This window comes from Trichomonas vaginalis, chromosome IV (assembly GCF_026262505.1).
Source record: "Trichomonas vaginalis G3 chromosome IV, whole genome shotgun sequence".
NCBI lineage: Eukaryota > Parabasalia > Trichomonadida > Trichomonadidae > Trichomonas > Trichomonas vaginalis.
In genome coordinates, this window is record NC_067206.1 from 29,124,094 (window position 1) to 29,148,294 (window position 24,201).

General features: G+C 34.0%; 15 protein-coding genes and 3 pseudogenes across 18 annotated transcripts, besides 4 other annotated features; 7 read left to right on the plus strand and 11 right to left on the minus strand.

The window, feature by feature from the left end:
- Nucleotides 1-13,278: part of a mobile genetic element that runs on past the window's edge.
- On the plus strand, nt 189-335 carry TVAGG3_0188540 (uncharacterized protein; the record flags this gene model as incomplete). Its single annotated transcript, XM_051225871.1, has 1 exon — nt 189-335. The coding sequence occupies one exon, from the start codon at nt 189-191 to the stop codon at nt 333-335; it is 147 nt and encodes a 48-aa protein (XP_051110857.1).
- On the plus strand, nt 962-1,596 carry TVAGG3_0188550 (annotated as a pseudogene). Its single transcript has one exon. A coding segment is annotated over exon 1 (635 nt).
- Nucleotides 1,633-2,052, plus strand: TVAGG3_0188560 (protein of unknown function, DUF4108 family; the record flags this gene model as incomplete). Its single annotated transcript, XM_051225872.1, has 1 exon — nt 1,633-2,052. The coding sequence occupies one exon, from the start codon at nt 1,633-1,635 to the stop codon at nt 2,050-2,052; it is 420 nt and encodes a 139-aa protein (XP_051110858.1).
- TVAGG3_0188570 lies at nt 2,069-2,520 on the minus strand (annotated as a pseudogene). Its single transcript has one exon. A coding segment is annotated over exon 1 (452 nt).
- Nucleotides 2,982-3,431, plus strand: TVAGG3_0188580 (protein of unknown function, DUF4106 family; the record flags this gene model as incomplete). Its single annotated transcript, XM_051225873.1, has 1 exon — nt 2,982-3,431. One exon carries the CDS (start codon nt 2,982-2,984, stop codon nt 3,429-3,431), a length of 450 nt encoding a protein of 149 aa, XP_051110859.1.
- Nucleotides 3,939-4,745, minus strand: TVAGG3_0188590 (KilA, N-terminal/APSES-type HTH, DNA-binding family; the record flags this gene model as incomplete). Its single annotated transcript, XM_051225874.1, has 1 exon — nt 3,939-4,745. The coding sequence occupies one exon, from the start codon at nt 4,743-4,745 to the stop codon at nt 3,939-3,941; it is 807 nt and encodes a 268-aa protein (XP_051110860.1).
- Nucleotides 5,672-5,893: a mobile genetic element.
- TVAGG3_0188610 (organellar and viral DNA polymerase type B) lies at nt 6,237-6,965 on the minus strand (the record flags this gene model as incomplete). The annotated part of the gene is made up of 1 exon (XM_051225875.1): nt 6,237-6,965. The coding sequence occupies one exon, from the start codon at nt 6,963-6,965 to the stop codon at nt 6,237-6,239; it is 729 nt and encodes a 242-aa protein (XP_051110861.1).
- Nucleotides 7,416-8,078, minus strand: TVAGG3_0188620 (uncharacterized protein; the record flags this gene model as incomplete). Its single annotated transcript, XM_051225876.1, has 1 exon — nt 7,416-8,078. One exon carries the CDS (start codon nt 8,076-8,078, stop codon nt 7,416-7,418), a length of 663 nt encoding a protein of 220 aa, XP_051110862.1.
- On the minus strand, nt 8,351-9,211 carry TVAGG3_0188630 (uncharacterized protein; the record flags this gene model as incomplete). The annotated part of the gene is made up of 1 exon (XM_051225877.1): nt 8,351-9,211. One exon carries the CDS (start codon nt 9,209-9,211, stop codon nt 8,351-8,353), a length of 861 nt encoding a protein of 286 aa, XP_051110863.1.
- Nucleotides 9,266-9,985, minus strand: TVAGG3_0188640 (uncharacterized protein; the record flags this gene model as incomplete). Its single annotated transcript, XM_051225878.1, has 1 exon — nt 9,266-9,985. One exon carries the CDS (start codon nt 9,983-9,985, stop codon nt 9,266-9,268), a length of 720 nt encoding a protein of 239 aa, XP_051110864.1.
- Nucleotides 10,016-10,598, minus strand: TVAGG3_0188650 (annotated as a pseudogene). Its single transcript has one exon. A coding segment is annotated over exon 1 (583 nt).
- On the minus strand, nt 12,166-13,011 carry TVAGG3_0188660 (phage tail repeat-like family; the record flags this gene model as incomplete). Its single annotated transcript, XM_001322936.1, has 1 exon — nt 12,166-13,011. One exon carries the CDS (start codon nt 13,009-13,011, stop codon nt 12,166-12,168), a length of 846 nt encoding a protein of 281 aa, XP_001322971.1.
- Nucleotides 13,279-13,416: 138 nt separating the features above from the next.
- Nucleotides 13,417-13,893, plus strand: TVAGG3_0188670 (uncharacterized protein; the record flags this gene model as incomplete). Its single annotated transcript, XM_051225879.1, has 1 exon — nt 13,417-13,893. A coding segment is annotated over one exon (477 nt), but the record flags the coding sequence as incomplete, so codon positions are not given.
- A 373-nt stretch (nt 13,894-14,266) lies between these two features.
- TVAGG3_0188680 (serine threonine-protein phosphatase family) lies at nt 14,267-14,509 on the minus strand (the record flags this gene model as incomplete). The annotated part of the gene is made up of 1 exon (XM_051225880.1): nt 14,267-14,509. One exon carries the CDS (start codon nt 14,507-14,509, stop codon nt 14,267-14,269), a length of 243 nt encoding a protein of 80 aa, XP_051110866.1.
- A 2,387-nt stretch (nt 14,510-16,896) lies between these two features.
- Nucleotides 16,897-17,717, minus strand: TVAGG3_0188690 (small Rab GTPase Rab11a; the record flags this gene model as incomplete). Its single annotated transcript, XM_001300247.2, has 1 exon — nt 17,034-17,669. The coding sequence occupies one exon, from the start codon at nt 17,667-17,669 to the stop codon at nt 17,034-17,036; it is 636 nt and encodes a 211-aa protein (XP_001300248.1).
- A 322-nt stretch (nt 17,718-18,039) lies between these two features.
- Nucleotides 18,040-18,076: a mobile genetic element.
- Nucleotides 18,040-18,076: a terminal%2Cinverted (terminal inverted repeat of Banshee-A3 transposon ID:TVAGG3_0188700).
- A 2,483-nt stretch (nt 18,077-20,559) lies between these two features.
- Nucleotides 20,560-20,922, plus strand: TVAGG3_0188710 (uncharacterized protein; the record flags this gene model as incomplete). Its single annotated transcript, XM_001300248.1, has 1 exon — nt 20,560-20,922. The coding sequence occupies one exon, from the start codon at nt 20,560-20,562 to the stop codon at nt 20,920-20,922; it is 363 nt and encodes a 120-aa protein (XP_001300249.1).
- Nucleotides 20,923-20,939: 17 nt separating this feature from the next.
- On the plus strand, nt 20,940-21,182 carry TVAGG3_0188720 (serine threonine-protein phosphatase family; the record flags this gene model as incomplete). Its single annotated transcript, XM_001300249.1, has 1 exon — nt 20,940-21,182. The coding sequence occupies one exon, from the start codon at nt 20,940-20,942 to the stop codon at nt 21,180-21,182; it is 243 nt and encodes an 80-aa protein (XP_001300250.1).
- A 4-nt stretch (nt 21,183-21,186) lies between these two features.
- On the minus strand, nt 21,187-22,035 carry TVAGG3_0188730 (uncharacterized protein; the record flags this gene model as incomplete). Its single annotated transcript, XM_051225881.1, has 1 exon — nt 21,187-22,035. One exon carries the CDS (start codon nt 22,033-22,035, stop codon nt 21,187-21,189), a length of 849 nt encoding a protein of 282 aa, XP_051110867.1.
- Between the last annotated feature and the right edge of the window lie 2,166 nt (nt 22,036-24,201).

A 24,201-nucleotide genomic window follows, 5' to 3' on the forward strand; every position in this document is an offset into this window, starting at 1 on the left:
ATTCGAATGTCGACAGAAACTACTATGACCAAAAGATACTCATGCGTATAAACAACACTTTCTCTGCTGGTTTGCCTATTGTTCATTCGAATGCAGAGTTTTCAGCTTTAGTAAACTCAAACACTTTGGCAAACATAAACTTAACCTTAGTTGACGCAAACTTTGTTCCTGTAAAACTTTTATGTCCTATGTATTTGTCAATGACGGCAGAAAGTTTCGAATTGGAAGATGCAACTGGTGAAAGTATTGTATTACAAGAACAACTTCAACAACAAATAGCTCAAGAACAACAAATGCAACAAATGGAACAAATGCAACAACAAAGTCAAGAATAAAAAAAATATTTTTTTTATTTTTATAAAAATGTACAGAATAGACGTTTCAGATTTTTATGACTTCCAAGCATTCAGAAATATGTGTCCATTTAGAGACTATAACAAAGCAGTCGAGAATTTGAAACGTTTAGTCATTTATGTTGACTCTGCCCCAGAATGTTATGTCATGAAAGAATGGGATGTTGTCTTTAACAAACCAAGAGCAACAATAGTTTCAGAACAAGAATGTAGACAGAAACTTAAGAAAATAAAAGTCGTACAAGTTGGTATGAAGATGTTAGATGCTTGGGATATCTTATTGTCAAAGTTAGAAGATTTTTCAGTTCGAGGTATAAAGTTCTATACACCTTCCAAACTTCTATTCTATCTTCACTGGATATAAATACGAACAAGTAGAATGGAAAGAAAATGTTATAGAAGCTTGGTTAGACCATGTCAAAGAAATTATATGCAATGGAAACGAAAGAGTCTATGAGTATATCTTATGTTGGTTTGCAAACATCTTACAACATCCAAGTGCTAAAAATGAAACTGCTCTCATTATAATTGGAAAACAAGGAACAGGTAAGAACACTTTCTTTACAGATATCTTATGCAAACTGTTAGAGGGCTATTCGAACCCGAATATGACAAACTTAGAAAACATCTGCGGTAAATTTAACTCTTCAATAGAGAATATGAAACTTATAGTATGTAACGAACTTCAAAGTATAGATACAACAAAGTTTTGAACTCAGATGCTTTGAAGAGTCTTATAACAGACAAAGTTGGAGTTGTTGAAAGAAAGTATAGAGACCAAAGAGTTTGTGAAAATGTTGCAAACTTCGTCATGGTTTCAAACAATGTTGTTCCGATGAAGTTAGAAAGTTCTGACAGAAGATATGTAGTTGTCAGAACGTCAGATTCTCATATGCAAGATACAGAATATTTTGACGACTTAGCAGAAACTTTGACACCTAACTTTTACAACCACTTGTTCTCATATTTCATGACATTAGATATTTCTAAGTTCAATCCAAGACAAATTCCATATACCGAAGAGAGACAAACATTGTTAGAAGCAAACAAGAGTGTATATGAACTGTTTATAGATGAAACTGACTTTGAGTGTTTAGATGAAAGGTCTTTATATGATGAATATAAACAATATTGTCAAGAGTATGGTTATATGGCAGCTTCTAAACGTACATTCTTGGCAAATGTCAAAAGTCTTTTAGATGTTCAGAACGGCGTATATACAAAGAAAAATTTTTCTGAGTAAATTTTATAAAAAATATTTTTTTATCCGATAGAAAAGATGACGAAATATATTTCAGTCAACAAGTACATGACAGAAGTCAAAGAAGAACTAGACCCATTCGCTTATTTGAATGTTTACTTCTACCATTTTGAAAAGTCTACATTTGACAAAGTTTGGAACATCGAACCAGTTAAGTTTGCTGTTGTGACTAAAAATGGTGCGAAATTTGAAGACTTAGACATAGAAGGTTTGTTAGCAGTCAAAGAAAATTTTGACAGAAGGTTCTCAAACCTTAAAGAAGGCAAAGCATACAAACTTGTTATACCTTATGAACCAAAGAAAGCAGACGACTATGAATATTATGAGTCTAAGATAGTTGAAGTTCAAGGTAAATTAGGTAAAAAGATTTTAGAGTCTAAGCCAGTGTTTGCTCCTAAAGAGGAAGAGAACATTGACATTGACCCAGAAATGTTCTAAAAATAAAATTTTATTTTTACATGTCAAATTTCTTTTTCTCTGGCTCTGGCTCTGGTTCTTTCTTCTCTTCTTCTACTTTCTTTTCTTTCTTCTCTCTCTTCTTCTTCTTTTCTGGTGGAGTTATGTCAAATTTCTCAGAACCATATTTATGTAAAAGTTCTTTGTCCTTTAATAGCTCTTCTATTCTGTTTTCTATTTCATCTTCAAGAACAGCGCATGTGTCTTCTTTGCATTCTAAGAACTTTTGTTGGACTTCATCTTTCCAAGGCGTCATCTCTGTCAACAAGTCTGTCATTGACAAATTAAAGACTTCTCTGCTAATGTTTTATGGTTCTTGTCATATTCCCAGAAACAGAACTTTAGAACAAATTCACCTTTCTTGTTTACACTATGTAAGATTTTATGGTCGACAGATGTTTTGCTGTCGAAAAGCTTGTCTCGAATATAGATAGCGAAATCGCTAGACATTTTCTAAAAGATAAAAATTTTAATTTTTCTAAAAATATGTTAGAAAAAAAGTTTGCTGACATTGACAAAAATTTGAGAATGTTTTAAATAAGAACAAGAGGAAGTTGGAAAATGCTCAGATAAAACCCATACATGACAAGTTCTTATTTGCTCAGAATGGTATAACAGGTCTAATCGCACCACCTGGGTCGGGTAAGACTTTCACTTATCTTAAAATGGCTGCACAACAACAAGAACTAGATGAGAAGAACCCATTCTATGAGTTAGTAGTCATTTGTAGTACTTCTGGTCAATTTGACCAAACCGTCAATTCGTTCAAAGATATTATAAAAAAGTCTAAGTTAGTATGTATAAAAGACTCTGAGTTGTTAGATTGGATAAAGAAGTACCAAAGAAGAGTTTTGAAGTACAATGCTATAAATGAGTATATAAACTCGAAGTTTAAAGACCCAAATGAGGAAATGCAGAGAATATTAGAGAAGAAACACTTCAGAAACAAACAGAAAGAGATAGAATACATTTCGAAGAAATTGCAATCTTACGATTGGAAGACTTACCCTCACAGATGTCTTCTTATCTTAGATGACTTTGCTTCTCATCCTTTGTTAAAGAACAGAGAACAAGATATGTGTCGAATTCTTAAGAAGCTCAGACACTTTAACATCTCAGTTGTCATTTGTGTACAGACAGCAAAGAGTTTAAGTAAGGATGTTAAAAGAATACTTACTGATATCATACTTTTCCCTGGATTGTCCGAAGACGATTTCATGGAACTTATGAAAGAGTCCATGGCAGGTAAGTTTGACAGACATGAACTATGGGAGAAGTACAAAGTCATACAAGACCCTCATACTTCTTTCAGAATTCATATCTACGCAAACAAAGTTCAAATTGTAAAAAGTCAAGCTTGAAAAATGTAAGTGTTTGAGTCTTAGTCTGTTGTGGTGCTGGGGCTGTCGGTTCTTCTGGCTTTGGAAGACATTCAGGAAGAGGAACGTCAGCCATCCGTTTGTGTCCTGTCGGAAGGAAGAACTTTTCCTGTTGGAAGGAAAAACTTTTCCAGTTGTCGGGAAAATTTTTTCCAGTTGGAAGGAAAATTTTTTCCAGTTGGAAGGAAAAACTTTTTCTGTCGTTCGACCAAAAAGTTCTCAATTTTCGAAAATTTGAATGGTTTACGGACGGACAACAGGAAATTTTTTTCCTGTCTGAAGGAAAATTTTTTCCAGTTGTCGGGAAATTTTTTTCCAGTTGGAAGGAAGGACTTGGAATGTCGGAAGGAAGAACTTGGAATGTCGGAAGGAAGGACTCGGAATGTCGGAAGGAAGAACTTGGAATGTCGGAAGGATTTGACAAGACAATTTACCTTATAGAGCTACCTGAGCCATCTGAAGTCAAGCTTGAAAAATAAAGAGTGCAATTTACTCTACTTGTTTGAAGTTGTCAAAATACTCTGTTATTTTTTCCTTTAACAATGGCAAATCTTCTTTGAAGGTAAGTATTGTACAACCTTTCATATCATAGTGTGTTTGAGGTAACGTATCTTGAACTATTTGTTTCACATCTTCATTTGGGGTCATTGAAATCGGTAAGTTTTCGCGATAGAACCAATTTCTGTCAGATTTGTAAATCTTAGCAAGGTCGTAAAAGCTTTTGTTGTTTCTTCTGACTAAATGCAACATAACCATATCTCTGTCTTCTTCATTTTCCATCTCTTCAGTATAAATCATATACTTATAGTTCTTTTCCTTTCCTTTTGGTACCGAACGTGGTATTCTTTTCTGAATGCTTTTGTCTTTTGCTTCAAGCTTGTTTTCCATCTCTTCACGTTCTTGTCTATGAATTTCATCTAACATCATGAAAATATAACAAGCATAGCGAGGTGAAGCCCACATTGCAACAGCATTTACAAGAAGTCTATGTACATACCAACCTCTCAAACCATTTGGCAAATTTTGACGATTTTCGTACGGAATCTCGACCCTCGGTTTTCCGAGGGTCGCAAACATATGAGGAAATTCTTCTAAAAGTTCTTTTGTCTGTTGGTTTTCAAACCAATGGTATGCTTGCTTTGTAGAACGAAGAGCATTCAAAATACTTTGCATTTGGTACATATCGTCTTTGACCGAACGAATGAGACGGAGTTGTTTGTTAAACTGTATGTACTCATATTCTTCATTTATAGCTTCATGGACTATAACTGTTGTTGTGTTCTCTGTTGTTGACATATCTGTCTTTACATACAAAATAAAAAAATAAAAAAAAATAAAATTAGCGTTATTTTCTATCTTGTATAAAAGACCAAAAATAAACGCTTTACATGTATTTTTCAGCAACTTCGTCAAATAATTTTATAGCACTATCTATCTCATCTACTTCAAACGTTTCTTTACCTTTCGTGGGAGCACCATACATTTTCTCAAAAACTTCAAGCAGTTCTGTTTCAGCAGCTCTCATATCGTTAACGAACACAACCTTGACTATATTGACTGTACTGTCATATCTTTGAGTTATATTATATGTTCTTCCTATCTTATATCTTTTTGTATTGAAGTCCTTCGGTTTCTGAACGATGTAAAGTAAGCCTTCACTGCAACGTTCCGTATCGAATGAACCATATGTTATGAAGTTATATCCAACAACTGGGTCTAACCATAACAAAACTATTGGTATAAGACTTTTGTCGATGAGATATGCTGTAGTTCCATAGAATCTTACCGATATCATAAGCTCAGGATTTCTTGTCAAAATTTTCTGAGTAGAAGCAATTTTAACCCAGTCGTTTGTTTTCTTTCCAGATGGAGATATAATGTCTGACAAAGAATATTTGTTGTATTTCTTTGAGTATCTTACGTTTAAATCACCTATTCTAACCAATTTAGTGTTATTGTCTATCTTTTTAACTGTTTCAAACTCAGTGTTTGTCATTTCTGTTCTTACATACAAAATAAAAAAAATATTTTATAAAAAACTAACTTTATTTTTTCTATCTTAAGGAAATTCATGATTTTCATAGAGTTTTGGCGACCCAGATAAAAGTCTAGAGAAATTTCACTGTTTTCATGAGTTTTGGCGACCAGGATTTTTTCCCTAGTCGCAATTTTTCACGATTTTCATAGAGTTTTGGCGACCCAGATAAAAGTCTAGGTCGCAATTTTTCACGATTTTCATAGAGTTTTGGCGACCCAGATAAAAGTCGGTCTAGAGAAATTTCACTGTTTTCATAGAGTTTTGGCGACCAGGTTTTTTTCCCTACTCGCAATTTTTCACGATTTTCATGAGTTTTAGGCGACCAGGTTTTCCTCGGGTAGCAAACATATGAGGAAATTCATGAAATTTGGTCATTTTTTTACGATTTTCATGTGTTTTAGGCGAGTAAGATTTTTTCCCTACTCGCAATTTTTCACTGTTTTCATAGAGTTTTGGCGACTAAGGTTTCTTACCTACTCGCTGTTCTTCACTGTTTTCGTACGGAATCTCTTCTCTCAGTTTTCCGAGGGAAGCAAGCATATGCCATTTTACTCAGATTTTTGGTCATTTTTCAGCAAAAATAATGTTTATGTTAGAATGTTAGATCTAACATGTTTTCTAACATGTTTTCTAACATGGTCTAAAACACACAAAACTCATGAAATTTCATACGGAATTCAGCAAAAATAATGTTTATGTTAGAATGTTAGATCTAACACGTTTTCTAACCTCTTTTCTAACATAACTATTTACAAGCGTTTTACATGGTATATGTTGCGATGGTTCATGACTTTAAACAGTTTTGTAGCTTCTATTTCTTCACGAAGGATATCAAAAGTTTTAACTATGCCGAAGGTTTCTTTATACTTCTTCTTGACGTCAGATAGAAGGAAATCGTCAGCTGTTGGATAGTTTTTGTTTAGAAATGTCAACATGTCCATTTTATCTTCTGCTGGTTTTTCTGCTTCTTTCTTTAAATCTGCATAGTCGTTTCGCATACGTTCTATCTCTTTGACGGAGTAGTTATATTTCCTCATTGCTGCTTTACATTTTGAACATTGCGGGTTCATTTTTGCGTTATATTCTGAAACCTTACCTGCTAGTATGACTAAGGCGTCAATGGTTTTCTTTAACTCAAAAGTTGCGGGTTTTATCTGTTCATTCCATATCTTACCCCTACTATCTTTATCTCTTATCTGCCATACACATTTTGCAACTAACGAAACAAAGTTGTCGTAGGTCTTAAACTCCCCAGATTTGTATATGTCAGAGATGTTCTTATAAACCATATCGCAATCTTTGTCCATGACTTTGTGGTTGCAATGAAAACCAAGGAATTCATAATTTACCTTTCGTATGAACTTCTTTATTTCTACTGAGTCAGTCAGTCCGACTTCTATTTCGTCGAATTCGGGAATGGTTAGTTTTTGTTGTTGGATTTCAGGAAGTTTAGGTAAATGGTCAATAATATCCTGCATTTCATAAAGATACTGTTCATTTGTTTCATCTTTCGCACTACAGTCTAAATTACTTGTTAAAAGTTCTTGCTTTATCTTCTGGATTTCTGTTTCGAAAGTATATGAAGAAGGAATGAAGCTTTTCATCTCTACTAACATTGAAGTTGGGTTCATGACTAACGAGTTTGGTGCTGTTGTTGCTAACATGTTCTTACAATAAAAATAAAAAATATTTTTTTAAAAAAACTAACTTTATTTTTTATGTTTTTTATGAAAGTGTCAAAACTCATGAATTTCGAGAGTTTTCTACGATGTTAGAAAAAGTGGTTAGAAAACGTGTTAGATCTAACATGCTAACATAAAATATATTTTTGTGCTATGTTTTCTACGATGTTAGAAAACAGGTTAGAAAACATGTTAGATCTAACATTCTAACATAAAATATATTTTTGTCGAAAAAAAATGGTTCATTTACTCACAATATTTTTGTACAAAACGACCCCAAACTTTTAACTTCTTTTCTGCAGCTTCTAATGTTATCTTAGCGAGTTCATATTCTCTAAATTCTCTCTTTAAATCTTCTTGTTCCCATTGGTCTAGTTCGTATGGAGAATCTCTATAACCAGAACATATCTCACGTTCATGTTCTATTTGTTTTTCATGCATTTTTCTAACTTCTTCTTCGAACAAAGGTTTTGCATTCTCTACTGTATCTTCAAGTTCTTCTTCATCTAACTTCTCATGAACTTTCTTGTCTATGGAGTCCATAATTTTTCCAACTGCTATGCAATATTTTGGAGAAGCCCACATTGCTATATAGTTTACGAGTCTTGGGTCTACATACATTCCTCTAACCTGTTTGATTTCATCGGGAATTCCTGCATTAACATTGTATAAAAAGCAACCCGCGGAATTCCGCGGGTTGGTATATTCTTCACAAAATGCCTTAAAATACTCTTCCCAGGACTTATTTTCCAACAACCTTCTAAAGTCTTTCCTAAACTGCTGACACATATTTGTTACATTTATATAACCATCCTTGTCTCTACGTAAGACTTCAATACCGTTGTAAGTGCCTTTTGTGAATGTTTCGCCATTAGATTTGTTCGTGAACGTTTTTGCTTCGACTGTCATTTCAGTTCTTACAATAAAAATAAAAAATATTTTTTGGTGGTACGTCGGACATTCGTTTGTGGCTTAACCGTCGGACATTCGTTTGTGGCTTAACCGTCGGACCACAACGATAAAAATCTCATTTTAACTCACTTTTTCTATCTTAAGGAAATTCATGAAAATTCACCTGTTGAATTTTGTATAAAAAGCACCCCGCGGAATTCCGCGGGGTGGTATATTCTTCACAAAATGCTTGTTTTGAGGTCGAGCCATTTTTGGCTCCACCTCTTTTTTCAATACTTTTTCAGCACTTTTCCGTAGTTGTATATGAAAGACAATTCGAGATAAAAGTCATAGTACAATGGAATAATATGTTGCACACCATTTGTTGTGAACCAAACTTGAAAGTCAGAGAAACTGTTACTAGGTGGTTCGTAGAATTTAGAAGCAAAGTCATAAAAGTCCTTACCGATACACAGAAAACTGTTGTTGCTTGAACTGAAACTTGCATGACACATAACATTTTGAGGGTCAAACACGTTTCTATAAACTGTCAAATCTGTTGGTGGGCGTATAAATTTAAACGGACCGTCAGGTGGCAATGGTTCGTTCTGGTTTAGTAACCGAAGAAATTGTGCCCAAGAACGTTTGTCTACTTCCCAAAATAAAAACTGTGTACTTCTTGGAGGGTTATTTTCAATCCTTTGAAATGAAACTGTGGAGTTCATCTTGTCATATTCTAGTTTCAGATAGTATGTTCCATTTAGTAAAGAATCGTATTTTTCTTGAAATTCCCAGTAGTATTTGTTTATTTGAGTTTGAAAGTCATTTAGAGTCTTCTCAAGGTTTTCGTCTGAACGAATTGTAAAGATTCTCATTTCGTCAAATTTGTCTATTAGACCATCAGAACCTTCATATTGCCCATGAAAATATACTGCAAACATAAAAGCGTTAGTTCTATTTGAAAACAAAACTCTTCTAAATCCTATTGCCTTTGCATCTGAAGGACTTTGAAGCCAACGAATTGGAAAGTCAAACCTGTAAGTACGGGATGAAATTTCTTCATCTGATATAGTCCTACCGGCGTTTGTAAAGATATAGTCTAACGGTTTTGTATCTGCTACTTTTGTTCTTTGTTTTTCAACCTGAAACATTTAATATATGTAAAAATATACTGTTTTAAAACGTTTTTACTTCATATTTCTCATCTAACAAACATGTTGTCTGACTGCTTGAGGGTTAGGTTGGTACCATTCGAACTTCACGCTTACAATTCCTTCAATTGCATTCAAAATATCTGAGTCGGAGTCAACCATTTGTTCTCTCTTTGTAGTCTTGAAAGCGTCAAGAAGTTGTGCGGCTGTTGTGACATTGCCATGTGAGTAGTATATATGACCGTCCAAATCTGTTATAGTTAGTCTGAGATTGTGTCCTTTCTTATTTCCGTCTTGAATGGCAGCAAGTACACCCATGAAGCCTTCTTTGTTCTTTCCTTCGTCAAAGTTTACTGTAAAGGTTCGACCAGATGTAATTTTACTTCTAACTTCACGGTACTTTTCATATGCATATCTTGTTCTTTCCATGGGAGCATGACCATCCTCTGCACTACCTTTTTTCCTTCTCAAAGGATGCAATTGTTCGTCATGTTTCCAGTAGAATCTGGCAAAGCCGTCTTGTCCTTCAACTTGCGGCTCGTTAACATTGAAAGGCAAGTTCATAAGACGTTCTTCTTCTAACCTCTCTAATCTGTTTGGATAGTTGGTTCGCGCTGTTTTTAAGTCCATTTCGTAGGTCAGACCAGACAATTTGTCATAGACTTTTATGGGTCTTCCCTTCCTATATTTAAAATTCTTCGAAACTCTCCAACCATATCTTTGTAACTCTGCTTTTATTCTAGCAGATTTTCTATCTATTCTATATAGGGGCATTTTTATAAAAATAAAAAAATGTTTTTCTCTTTACTTAACATAACCACCGGCTACCATAAGTCTTTGACGCCAACCCATACCAGCTAATGAAGGTTGACTTGGTTTAGTTTGGAAACTAACCTTTGGTTTTGGTTTATCTTCAGTTTTTGGCTCACCTTCTTCTATCGGTCTTTCGTCACTTTTCGGTTCCTCTGACTTTACCTCACTTGCAGGTATGGTTGTGTCGTTAGTATCTTCGTAAATATCATATGCCATTTGTTTTTGTTTTCCTTTCAACTTTTTGTGTTTGTTGTAAAGTTTAGAATATTTCGACTCTAAGTCAATGAGATGTTCTATAATGAACTGTTCGTCAGTGAAGTAAACTTTTCCATCTGTTGTCTCGAAAGCTCCTTCAGACTTCAATATTTTATTTGTGAGGGTCTGTTTCTTTTTTGAGATACTAGCCGTTCCATTTCTATGAAAAGTGACTTATAGTTAGGGTTTGTATTTCCAGACCTGGCACTTTCTATTATTGAATTTTTCTCTTCATCTGTAAGTTCTTTGACAGGTTTTGACAATGGTTCTGAACTTTTTGTTTGTGGGGTGAGATCCACGTTTCAACTTCTTCGGTCATTTCATCTCAGTAAAAAATTTTAGTTTGGTTTGTTTTCAACTGGTTGTTTAGGTTTTTTAAGTCGGTCTAAAACTTCCTGAGGTATAGGGAGGACTTGACAAACACGTGTTGTGTAACTGCTGGAAGTCGACAAATCCATCTTGAGCCCATTTGTCTCAATGCTGTATTGTTCATTTCATCTCAGTAAAAAACTTTACATTCCCCAAGTTTGAGGTGGTTGCGGTTGGTTATTGTTTACCCACTGTTGTGCATGGTTATATCCTCTGTTAAAGAATCTTTCACCTTGGTCCATATAGTGTCCTGCTTGGTTATAGTAGTCATTTGCTTTGTTATAGTAGTTTCCTGCTTGTCTTCCTACATTGTCCATCCATCCTTGAACTTTTCCTCTTGTTTCAGGATTTGGAATAAGATTTGCTGCATCTCGTGCTACATCCCAACCTTTCTGTACAGTTTGTATAATAGGTTGTGCTTTCTCTTTCAGTATACCTAATGTACTCAAAATCTTCCTTCCAACTCCAAATACACCTCTGGCTATTGTTCCCACTGCGGGTAAAAATCTAGATGCGACTCCTGCTAATGCGCCAAATAAACCCATTTCTTATGGGTTAAAAAATGACGAATCCAAACAAGGACCCTATGTTTCTAAAGCGACAAAGAAAGCACTCATGGTAAAAATCTTTAGTTCAACACCAAATGCTTGGTTTATGGATATCTTGGAAAACATTCCGAGGTATAGAGAAGATGGACCACCATACTGGCTAATATTTGTCGGTCAAAACACAAGATACTGTGAAGCCATACCATTACAGTCCAAAAATATTTTAGATGTGAAAACTGCTTTGACAATATTCGTTGACAAATACCATCCAACAAAACTGACATCTGACTGTGAAAGTTCTTTCAAATCAGACGATATTAAAAACTATCTGCGTTCAAAAAATGTAAACCAATATTTCATTGTCGACCAAAACCATTCTGCTCTTGGTGTCATTGACAGTTGTATAAAAATCTTAAGAGACTTAAATCAACCACAAGGTGGTGAGGTAGATGAAATGTCATATGATGACAAATATAGACACTTCTCCCAGGCAAAGATGAGACAAGTTTTAAATATTTACAATAGCCGTAAACAAAAAGGTTTGGGAAACCACTCCCCTGAAGAAATGAAAAACAACCCCGACTTAGAGAAAGACTATATATTTAATAGTTTAGTCAAAAGAGACAAACAAGAAAGAATGCCAGGCTTCAAACTTAAGAAAGGTGACAAAGTAAAAATAGAAATACCTAAACGCGACCCATATGAAAATACTATTGACTATGACAACAATGGGAACCCGACAGGTACTCACATTCGTGTTCGTAAAAATAGAAGAAAGTATACAAGAGAATATTATGAAGTTTTAGGCAAACATGGCAAAATGTACACACTGCAAGCAGAAGATAAAACTACTATTGTCAGACCTCGTTTCAAACTTGTTAAGGTTCAAGGTGGTATACTTTCAAAGACAGTTCCAAACAAATATAAGACAACTCCTGACGAATATGCTAAAGAAGTTGAAAATGACGACTAAGCAATTCTATACCATGCACAAACTGTCATGTAAGGTGGCATGTATTTTTTACCTAGTCCTGTAGATGTTGTTGTAAAAGTATGTTGGTGGTTTCCTCCTGGTTCAGTTTGTCGAAAAGTCTTTTTTGCTGAATGGTTATAATCTGGAGATAAAACGTCATAGCCAGCTTCATACTCTGAGTTGTATAATGGGTGGTCTCTTAATGAGTGGCTATGGTCGCCAGAAAAGTTTGTTGTACCAGAATGACTATGTGGTGGCAAGTTGTCGACAGATATCGTTTTACTTCCACCTGTTTTCTTTGGAGTGTGTGCACAATACAAAAAACTTTCGAGTATTTGAGTCCAAGTTCCAAAACCAAGTACTACTTCTGGTCTGGTAGAGTTCATTGACGTATAAATAGAACCAACCGGGTAAATGGTTTGAAGTATTTCAGTCTTTAATGTTTGAAGCTCTGTTTTGTCTGCTTTCTTGTCATATAAATCTTGAGCAGTGAATTTAACTTTATTTTCATCCTCCATGACATAAACATCTTTACATTTAATGTCTTTCATCGTTGTTATGTCATCCTCCGATGTTAAACCTTGTGGAAAGTTAGGAGGTTTCCAATTTAATACATCCCCACCAGTTTCTTCAACCGTTCCTTCAATATTTTCTATACCAACAGTTGCGAAGAAATCGTGTGTATGTCCAACGTCACTTTTCCTGTTTAAGGTTTCTTGTAAGTTTGTAATATCAGATATGGTATGTGTATGAGTCTTTTTAGAATATTCTTTGTCAGCTCTTGTCACTTCACTTGACATTTTATTGTCAACATATGTTTTATCCGCTTTGTCATCTAACATTTCTTGAAGTTCATCTACGTCATAGATGTTATGTGTATGATGTTTTTGTGGGTATGTTCTATCTGTCCATGCGAGAATATAGTCTCTTGTTGCATCTACATACTCTTTGTCAGCTTTGTTGTCAATATCTGCCTTCAAAAGAAGTTCATCTATAGGTTTCTCGTTTAAAGTTCTTTTTGTTGGATTTATACAAACAGTATGGTTCTTACTGTCTTGAAACAGAAACTCGTCTGTCAATGGGTTTATCGTCAGTTTTAAGTTTCCTTCTTTCAATGACTCAGATATCTTAGAATAGTTTGAAAAGTTTGTTGTGTTCTTATTTAGAGCTTGTACAATGAGTTGTCGGTTGTGTTGTATTTCTCTCATAGACGCTGTTTCTTTCGACATTTTTATTCTAGATAAAATATGCTTTCAATAGAAAAAGAAAATTCAAGAGTTGCTACAACTAAACCATTAGATGAACTTTTTACGAATGTCGGTCAAAAGTTTGAGACAGAGACCGTAAAGCATGAAGGCTATCGTTTTGACTACCCACTAAGATGGTTAAGAGACCCATCTGTCACAAAAGCTATTGGCTTTCGTAGAATGAAGTTCATTTCAGAAGCCATACATGGTTTCCCATTTACGGTCGCTTTTGAAGTTCGATACTATAACAAAGAAAAACGTACGTATGAGAAATTTGAACAGGGAAAACTTTTACAAGTGAATTTGCTTGTAAACTTAGAAACAACTCTTCAAGCTTTTCAAGAAAAAATAAACGATATCTATATCGAATATGCAAACCAGTTTAACATTGACGAAGGAGAGTACCATCTCGATATTTTATATGACAGGAAAAATGCAACTGTTAAAATCAATAGAATAGAAGACCTTGGAGAAGACGTTTATATTTCTAAAATATAACAACTTGGCATGGTATAGATTTTTGAGGATGTTAAATCAGCCTGCAGAATATCCAGTACACCCGAACTTTTATGAAGTCGAAAACCCTAATGGAACATATGAAAATGTTTTCGACCAAGATGCTATTATAGTTCATGCTTCATTTTCTGGCGCACAAAACTCTTTTTATGCTTGGCAAATGACTTTTACGAAAAACCTACAAAGCTATATGAACCACCGAGTGGAAGTATTTCAGACTTTCAAGTATGGTTTACTACAGATGGAAGAAAGAGAATAATTCCATTATACCACGCGTTTTACTTAGAACTTAGTTTCATATACAACTACTATCGAACGGTAAAAATATAATCTTTTAATACGGTTGAGGTGTTGGATTTGGTTGCCAACTAGACTGTGGTGCAGGTTCAGGCTGTTGTATAACAGGAGCTTGTTCTTCTGGTTCAGGGTCTTTAGGTATAATACCAACGAACTGACCTACTCTTTTACCAATATTTTTGACTCCGTTCCAAATTCCTCTTCCGACAGATTTTATTCCATTCCATATACCTCTTCCAACATTTCGAAAGAAGTTTCCTATTCTTCCAAAGAAACCCATTTTACTATATGTAAAAATCTAATGTCCACCTAGTCTCTTACGTTTCCTGTTGAGTTCCATTGCATTCTTTAACTGGAGCTCATACATTCTATTTCTCCTCTGGTAGAAAACATACTCTGGGTCAACTCCTGTGTTCGCGTCATCTGCATAAAGCTGTTTATATCCCACTTCGGGGTTTGTATAAAACTCTTTCCATCTCATATTTGCATACCATGGTGGCAAACCTAACGCAGCGTCATTTGACATGGCAGTTTGCATTTGTACATCTGTTGGCACTTGACCATAGTTTGCCATTGCAGTTTGTATTCTAACTTCATTTGGAATATTCTCTGGGTTTGGTTGTCCAGGTTGCTGTGCATTCGCTAAGTTCTGTGCGTCCATTTAATATTAGATAAAAATATCTCTTACGAGTACATATGCTGAACATTTGCAGGCATTGGTTCATCTTCATATTCTCTATATCTTTCTGCCACGTCAAATAAGTAAATGACACAATGGAAAAAACCTAAAACAAGTAGTCCTATTTCAAACCACATTTACTTACTAATAAAATTTCTTTGTTATGACACTTTCTCCAGTTTATAGGACCTCTCTCATATTCTATCTTATCGTATCTAAACTCATAGTCATGCATATCCTCTAACCATCTCATGACACTTTCCAAACCACTTTTATCGGATGTAAAGTAAAAGCATGGATGGTTATGTAAAACGTCTAAAGTTTCTAAAGAGTCTCTCAAAGTCCAGTCTACTTGGTATTGAAAATCCCATGTGTTATAGAACGGCGGGTCTACTATAAAGAAAACATTTCCTTGTTTTTATATTTTTCATACAACTCTGTCCAACGACATCTCACAAACTCTATACCCTCAATATATTTTTCTATGTTCTCTTTGAAAACATTTGTATAGTTAAGATATAAAACTTTTGACATAAGTGTTTCAATGTCATGAACTCTTATAGCACCACTATATAATAGTCTAGCAGATATACTATCCCAGTCAATATACTCTGCCTTTTTCAAAACCTCTCTGACAGTATTTTTCTTATCTAATGGTATACGTTCCATCTTACCTATAGGTATCTTTTCTTTTAACTCTTTCAATATTTTGTTTGTGTCTGGTATATGTTTGAGACGGTTCATATAGTTGTCGAAGTCATTGCATATAATCTTTGAGTCAGGAAATACAGTATGGCACAAATGAGATATATAGAAACTTCCACCGAACAAGTCTACAAATGTTAGACCATTCGGTAGTTTCTTAAGTTCTCTCAATAGAATATCTTTACATCTACTCTATTTCCAAAGAAGGGTAACGGTGGTTTTGTAAAATTCATTTTATATACAATAAAAATGTTTTTTTCCTGAAAAGTGACAGAAAAGCGGTTTTTGACAGATGTTTTATTGTGACTTCTTCGTAAAGACTTTGTTGAGATTTCTTCGTAAATGAGTGTAAATGACCCAAAAATAATGTTTATGTTAGAATGTTAGATCTAACATGTTTTCTAACATGTTTTCTAACATGGTCTAAAACACACAAAACTCATGAGTTTTCTACGATGTTAGAAAACATGTTAGAAAACGTGTTAGATCTAACATTCTAACATAAACATTATTTTTGTCTGATTTTACGAAGAAGTCTTGACAAAACATTTACGATGAAGAAGTCTTGACAAAGTCTTTACGAAGAAGTCTTGACAAAACATTTACGATGAAGAAGTCTTGACAAAACATTTACGAAGAAGTCTTGACAAAACATTTACGAAGAAGTCTTGACAAAACATTTACGAAGAAGTCTTGACAAAACATTTACGAAGAAGTCTTGACAAAACATTTACGATGAAATCATGAGTTTTCTACGATGTTAGAAAACATGTTAGAAAACGTGTTAGATCTAACATTCTAACATAAACATTATTTTTGTCTGATTTTACGAAGAAGTCTTGACAAAACATTTACGATGAAGAAGTCTTGACAAAACATCCTCAGGGCTAGAAGGCACGAAGTGCCTGGAAGCCCCACTACCTTTTTTTTTTTTTTTTTTTTTTTCATTAGAAGATTTTATAATATCATAAGAACTTTCATGGTATTTGTATACCTCCGAATTTCAGAGAAATATTTAGACTGTTGTAAATATTAGCCTTTTGAGTTATCAAACTTCATCTGTAAATCTTAAAATATACTTATTTATTTATGGATACATCTGTAAGTTGAGTCTATAATTTGCTCTATGTGTTTAAAGATATATTTCGAAGATCAATAACTTTTCAATCGGTATCAATGGTTAAATTATGCCTTTAGTCTCGTATTATTGCAGCTATAATTAATGACACCGAAATATTAAATAGCTGTTGTGCAAAAAAAAAGGCAATAAGGTTATTTGTCATTTTACAATAAATTTCAGGATACCATGTATTCAAGAAGGTAATAATTGTTGGAAAGCTTTAAATGTGGGAGAGTTAAAGAAATATAGTATGAGCATATGTAAAAAAGAATTGTTTAAAGGCACCATACCCTGTCATTATTAGCAGCAAGTATTCTTCTTCTTCTTATCATCAGCTGTTGTGGATGTGATTGTAACACCTTTGTTTGGTCCAACCTTTGCTGGTGAGTCTGGGCTAACAATATTCTGCTTGGAAAGACGATGGACAATCTCTGTGATCAAAGTTGTGAAGGCCTCTTGAACGTTGGTTGCGTTACGAGCAGATGTTTCGATGAAGAGAAGGTTCTCTTGCTGGGAGAAACCTGTGCCATCTTCTGTTGAGACAGCACGAAGTTCTTGAAGATCACTCTTATTGCCAACAAGCATAACGACGATATTGCTATCGGCGTTTTCGCGGAGCTCCTGAAGCCAGCGGCTAAGGGAATTGAAGGTAAGGGAAGCAGTGATATCGTAAAGAAGAAGAGCGCCAATAGCACCACGATAGTAAGCAGATGTGATAGCGCGGTAACGTTCTTGGCCGGCTGTATCCCAAATCTGTGCTTTAACTGTCTTACCTTCGATTTCGAGAGTTTTTGTTGCAAATTCGACACCGATTGTGGATTTAGAATCTGGGTTGAATTGGTCACGGGCAAATCTAGAAAGAAGGTTTGTCTTACCGACACCAGAGTCACCGATAAGAACGATCTTAAGAAGGAAGTCGGGCTCAGAGCCTTCCATTTTATTGTGAAAAACCGTCGGGAGTTTTTCAACCAATTTTATTAAATGACTCTTATGATATTGATAAAATCATTTAAAAATATGATTGTTGACATCAATATAGTTGAAAGCTAATGTTTAGAATAATAAAATGACATTTAGCACGGTCATTCCATATATTTATCGGCGGCACTTTTTATTGACGATGATTTATTCGAACAGACTTTTTGAATTTGTGTAAAGTATATGTTAAAAATCTGTTGTTCAAAATAAATTCAATGATTTAATCATTTGATTCGTTGATTAAGATGTATGATTTTTATCTTAATTATCTTCTATGAAGTAAAATGAGCAATTTTTGCATAAAATAATGATTTTTCAATGGCAAATGTAATAAACAGAAATTCATCAAAAGTGACAGCTCTCAATTTTTTGACATTTGTAAATTCTAAATTGAATGAGAAAAATGAAATAATACTAAGCATAATACAATATTCTAGATTTAATTATAATTAGGAAAAAGTTAGTTTTGAGAGTACTTTTCATAGGCATATAGAATGAAATCTTCTGAAAAATAATATCACATAAACTCATATTATTTTCTAATATATAACTATTTTATATAAAAATCAAATTCAATGATCTTAAAAGCGAATGATAAACCTCAAAATTTACGAATATAATGAGTGGGAATATAATGCTTATCTATCATAAAACCATATGAAATATCAATTTTTGCTTTACGCCTAATTTTTGACGACAATTAGCAAAAAATGTTAAATGTTAACACTCAGTCCATTTGAATATGAAAAATAAAATTGACTTTGATTAAATGTTTTTATTTATCATGCAATTCTTCTTGCGACCAAAGATTTGAATAAAATTTCAAAAAATAAGATAGCTTAAAAAATAATATACGGTAGTGTTTACTAATAGATGAATAGTATATAAATTCTATTAAAATGGATTTGATCCAAAAAATATATAAAATTTGATCATAAATAAAATTGTTTAGTAGTCATTTAAAATGATGTAATTATTCAAATTTTGCTAAGACCCATTCGTCTTTGATATATAACTCCCATTTTTGCATTTCTGGCTCGTACCAAAATTTTGAAACTTCGAATAATTCGTTAGGAGTGTAATTACTATTCGTTTTTGGATTAATATCGAGAGATAAATGTGGTGTATTGTTGTATTTTTCAATGAACTGCCGCGACTAACTTTTGGTAATTCGATTTCTTGAAGTTGAAATGCTCTTCTTATTGTATTTTCGGCAACATTCAATTTAATTTTACCATTTTCCAATTCAACTTCCTTTCCCACACTTTTGTAAGATTCACCTTCTTCTATTCTTCTTTTAGCTTCAAATTGTCATTCTCTGCTTATACATTTGGCAGTAGTCATAAAAGTGGTCCTTCTTTTGGGATAAGATTCAAATTTGAATGTGGATGATAAATAAAAATCAAAAATAATTGTTATAATTTAAATGAAGAAGTAATTTAAAACGATTTTATTTATGATCAAATTTTATATATTTTTTGGATCAAATCCATTTTAATAGAATTTATATACTATTCATCTATTAGTAAACACTACCGTATATTATTTTTTAAGCTATCTTATTTTTTGAAATTTTATTCAAATCTTTGGTCGCAAGAAGAATTGCATGATAAATAAAAAAAAGGTAGTGGGGCTTCCAGGCGCGTTGCGCCCTCTAGCCCTGAAGATGTTTAGTATAAATGAAGTTTATATTCGGAGGGCTTCCAGGCGCGTTGCGCCCTCTAGCCCCGAAGATGTTTAGTATAAATGAAGTTTTTATTCGGAAAATTGTTAGTCTTCTGGGTCGAAAACATTATATAATGTGTCGCTTTTCACAAATTATATATGTTTTCATGTTTTGTCACTTTTCTGTCACTTTTCGGGTAAAAACATTTGTATTATTATATATAAATGAATTTTACAAAACCACCGTTACCGTTCTTTGGAAATAAGAGTAGATGTAAAGATATTATATTGAGAGAACTTAAGAAACTACCGAATGGTCTAACATTTGTAGATTTGTTCGGTGGAAGTTTCTATATATCCCATTTATGTCATACAATATTCCCAGACTCAAAGATTATATGCAATGACTTCGACAACTATATGGACCGTCTCAAACATATACCAGACACAAACAATATATTGAAAGAGTTAAAAGAAAAGATACCTATAGGTAAGATGGAACGTATACCATTAGATAAGAAAAATATTGTGAGAGAGGTTTTGAAAAAAGCAGAATATATAGACTGGGATAGTATATCTGCTAGACTATTATATAGTGGTGCTATAAGAGTTCATGACATTGAAACACTTATGTCAAAAGTTTTATATCTTAACTATACAAATGTTTTCAAAGAGGACATAGAAAAATATATTGAGGGTATAGAGTTTGTGAGATGTCATTGGACAGAGTTGTATGAAAAATATAAAGACAAGGAAAATGTTTTCTTTATAGTGGACCCGCCGTTCTATAACACATGGGATTTTCAATACCAAGTAGACTGGACTTTGAGAGACTCTTTAGAAACTTTAGACATTATACATAACCATCCATGCTTTTACTTTACATCCGATAAAAGTGGTTTGGAAACCGTTATGAGATGGTTAGAGGACATACATGACTATGAGTTTATATATGACAAGATAGAATATGAGAGAGGTCCTATAAACCGGAGAAAGTGTCACAATAAAGAAATTTTATTAGTAAGTAAATGTGGTTTGAAATCGGATTGTTAGTTTTAGGTTTTTTCCATTGTGTCATTTATTTATTTGACGTGGCAGAAAAGTACAGAGAATATGAAGATGAACCAATGCCTGCAAATGTTCAGCATATGTACTCGTAAGAGATATTTTTATCTAATATTAAATGGACGCACAGAACTTAGCGAATGCACAGCAACCTGGACAACCAAACCCAGAGAATATTCCAAATGAAGTTAGAATACAAACTGCAATGGCAAACTATGGTCAAGTGCCAACAGATGTACAAATGCAAACTGCCATGTCAAATGACGCTGCGTTAGGTTTGCCACCATGGTATGCAAATATGAAATGGAAAGAGTTTTATACAAACCCTGAAGTGGGATATAAACAACTTTATGCAGATGACGCGAACACAGAAGTTGACCCAGAATATGTTTTCTACCAGAGGAGAAACAGAATGTATGAGCTCCAGTTAAAGAATGCTATGGAACTCAACAGGAAACGTAAGAGACTAGGCGGACATTAGATTTTTACACGTAGTAAATGGGTTTCTTCAGTAAGATAGGAAACTTCTTCAGAAGAGTTGGAAGAGGTATATGGAATGGCGTCAAAACCGTAGAAAGAGGAGTATGGAACGGTGTCAAAAATATTGGTAAAAGAGTAGGTCAGTTCGTTGGTATTATACCTAAAGACCCTGAACCAGAAGAGCAAGCTCCTGTTATACAACAGCCTGAACCTGCACCACAGTCTAGTTGGCAACCAAATCCAACACCTCAACCGTATTAAAAAATTATATTTTTACCGTTCGATAGTAGTTGTATATGAAACTAAGTTCTAAGTAAAACGCATGGTATAATGGAATTATTCTTTTTCTTCCATCTGTAGTAAACCATACTTGAAAGTCTGAAATACTTCCACTTGGTGGTTCGTATAACTTTGTAGGTTTTTCGTAAAAGTTATTTGCCAAGCATAAGAAAGAGTTTTGGGCGCCAGAAAATGAAGCATGAACAATAATAGCATCTGGGTCGAAAATATTTTCATATGTTCCATTAGGGTTTTCGACTTCATAATAGTCCGGGTGTACTGGATATGCTGCAGGCTGATTTAACATCCTCATAAATCTATACCATGCCAAGTTGTTATATTTTGTAGAAATATAAACGTTTTCTCCAAGGTCTTCTATTTTATTGATTTTAACAGTTGCATTTTTCCTGTCATAAATAATATCGAGATGGTATTCTCCTTCGTCAATGTTATACTGGTTTGCATATTCAATATAGATGTCGTTTATTTTTTCTTGAAAAGCTTGAAGAGTTGTTTCTAAGTTTATAAGCAAACTAACTTGTAAAAGTTTTCCCTGTTCAAATTTCTCATACATACGTTTTTCTTTGTTATAGTATCGAACTTCAAAACCGACCGTAAATGGGAAACCATGTATGGCTTCTGAAATGAACTTCATTCTACGAAAGCCAATAGCTTTTGTGACGGATGGGTCTCTTAACCATCTTAATGGGTAGTCAAAACGATAGCCTTCATGCTTTACGGTATCTGTCTCAAACTTTTGACCGACATTAGTAAAAAGTTCATCTAATGGTTTAGTTGTAGCAACTCTAGAATTTTCTTTTTCTATTGGAAGCATATTTTATCTATAATAAAAATGTCAAATGAAACAGCGTCTATGAGAACAAAACGCCAACTCATTATGCAAGCTCAAATAAGCACACATACAAACTTTTCAATACCTATTCTTAAGAATATGCTGTAGTCATTTGAAAGGGGTGACTTAAAACTTGACATTTAAAGCCCATATGCATCAGATGGAGTATTCTCGTTTCAAGACAAGTCAGAGACATACTGTGGTCTGTATAAATACAACAAAAGGAACTTATAAACGAGAAACCTAGTAAATGATACTCTTTTGAAGCGAGATAGTTGACCAAAGCAAAGCTGACAAAGAAATGTTAGACGACTGCGGAATAGCAAAGAAGAAAAGAGCTAACAATGCTTGATGCAACATAAAGAACTACTCATCAGAACTAGCAGACAAAACATATGTTTGACAATAAAATTGTCCATAGTGAAGTGTAACAAGAGCTGAAGACAATATTCTATAGAAAGAGCTCATATAGTCATATATTAAAACTCAATATAACCAAAGTCCTTAAGAACACATTAGAAGCAAAAGCAGATAAGCACTCATACACATTTAGCTATGATATTCTGAACATTAAACTTACACTAAACCTTAGAACAGGAAAGTAGCGTTGGAACATGTACTACATTTATTATCTGTAAAACAGTAGACAGACTGAAACTATGAGCCTTGCGAAAAGAAAAGCCGATAAAACATATGTCCAATGATGACATATACAAAGTGATGATAGAACAAGAAAATATATTGAAACTATTGTTGTGCTTTTCTGTCAATGAAGAAAATAAATATTATGATGGTTGGTACAGGTCCTTAAAAATAGGTAACAATTGCGGCATAAACTCATTACCTGCATAAATACATGAAATGTCATGAAGTATAAAAAAGAAAATGAGTGCTACACAAGTTGTAAGTCATTAGACAAAGACATGCTACATCATAAACTTTACTAGTGTGCGAACGACGACAAAAGAAATAGTTTAGAAGTTTATGAAATCGGGTGCGACTATGATACACTTGCCTGCACCCACTCCAGCAACACATTATTTATGACTATAGGGAAAGTGGACGACAGGAACACCTATACATGCTAACGAAAACTAAACCCTAACATGTAATATTTACGATTATCTTAAAATAAGATATAATGAATAGAAAAAACGGGAAAGTAAACTTATTATACAGATGACAGAACTAAAGTATTATAGGTCACAGTGCATGTTTACCTACCGTGAAAACATAAGGATTATATTCATGTTTAAAAAATATTCTGACACACAAAAACAAGATAGAAACCGGTGAATAATGTTTGCAGCAATATATCACTTAAAGTTCAAAAGAGACATACTATGTAATATCTCACTAATGGTTTGATTTAATTGAACCCAGTAAGGAAATTCTATTTATCCAATTCATGAGACAAGAGGTCCCAATAATGATTGGTTGTTGGTGCTTAAGGAACGAAAGTTAGGTCGTATCAGGTTTTGTATTTGGCAACACTCTTCATGAAGTAGAAGACAAGTGGGAAGTTAAAACGAATTTTCAGGTGAAAATTACCTGCAACATCCAGCTACATTAGATTTAAAAGTAAATTGTCCAAGTCAGATTGCGCATAAGCATAGAGCATATTGGGAGTTGGTTCCAGAGATGACAAAAGAGGTAATGAGGATATGATGTTAAAGTACGGACGTAAGTTTGCTATAAATTGTGTACTCGAGATTGACACCTTCAGCGGAGAATGGAAACACTACACATGTCGTTTCAGGATCATACACAAACAACGGGACAAATAAAGAATACACTGCACAAGTTTACATGACAGAGTTCTAACGCATTGTGTATATGCGAATGCTTAGTGTTCATTGTTCATACTTCCTTTAGCATGCCATGCGTCAGAAGTTGTCTTATTCATTTTTAAGGTCAACTGTCTTGTAGAAAGTATATTCCAGCCTTGAACTTTGACAAGTTCCTTGAAACGAGGTCTGACATATCAGGGCTAGTTTTATCTTCTGGCTGGCAATCTGTAACATTTGCCATGTTTGCCGGGTAAAATTGATAACATTCATCTATGTAGTACTTTCTTCTTATTTTTAGGAAACCGAATGTGAGTACCTGTCGTCCATTGGCATATCAATATTTTCATAATGGCGGGTT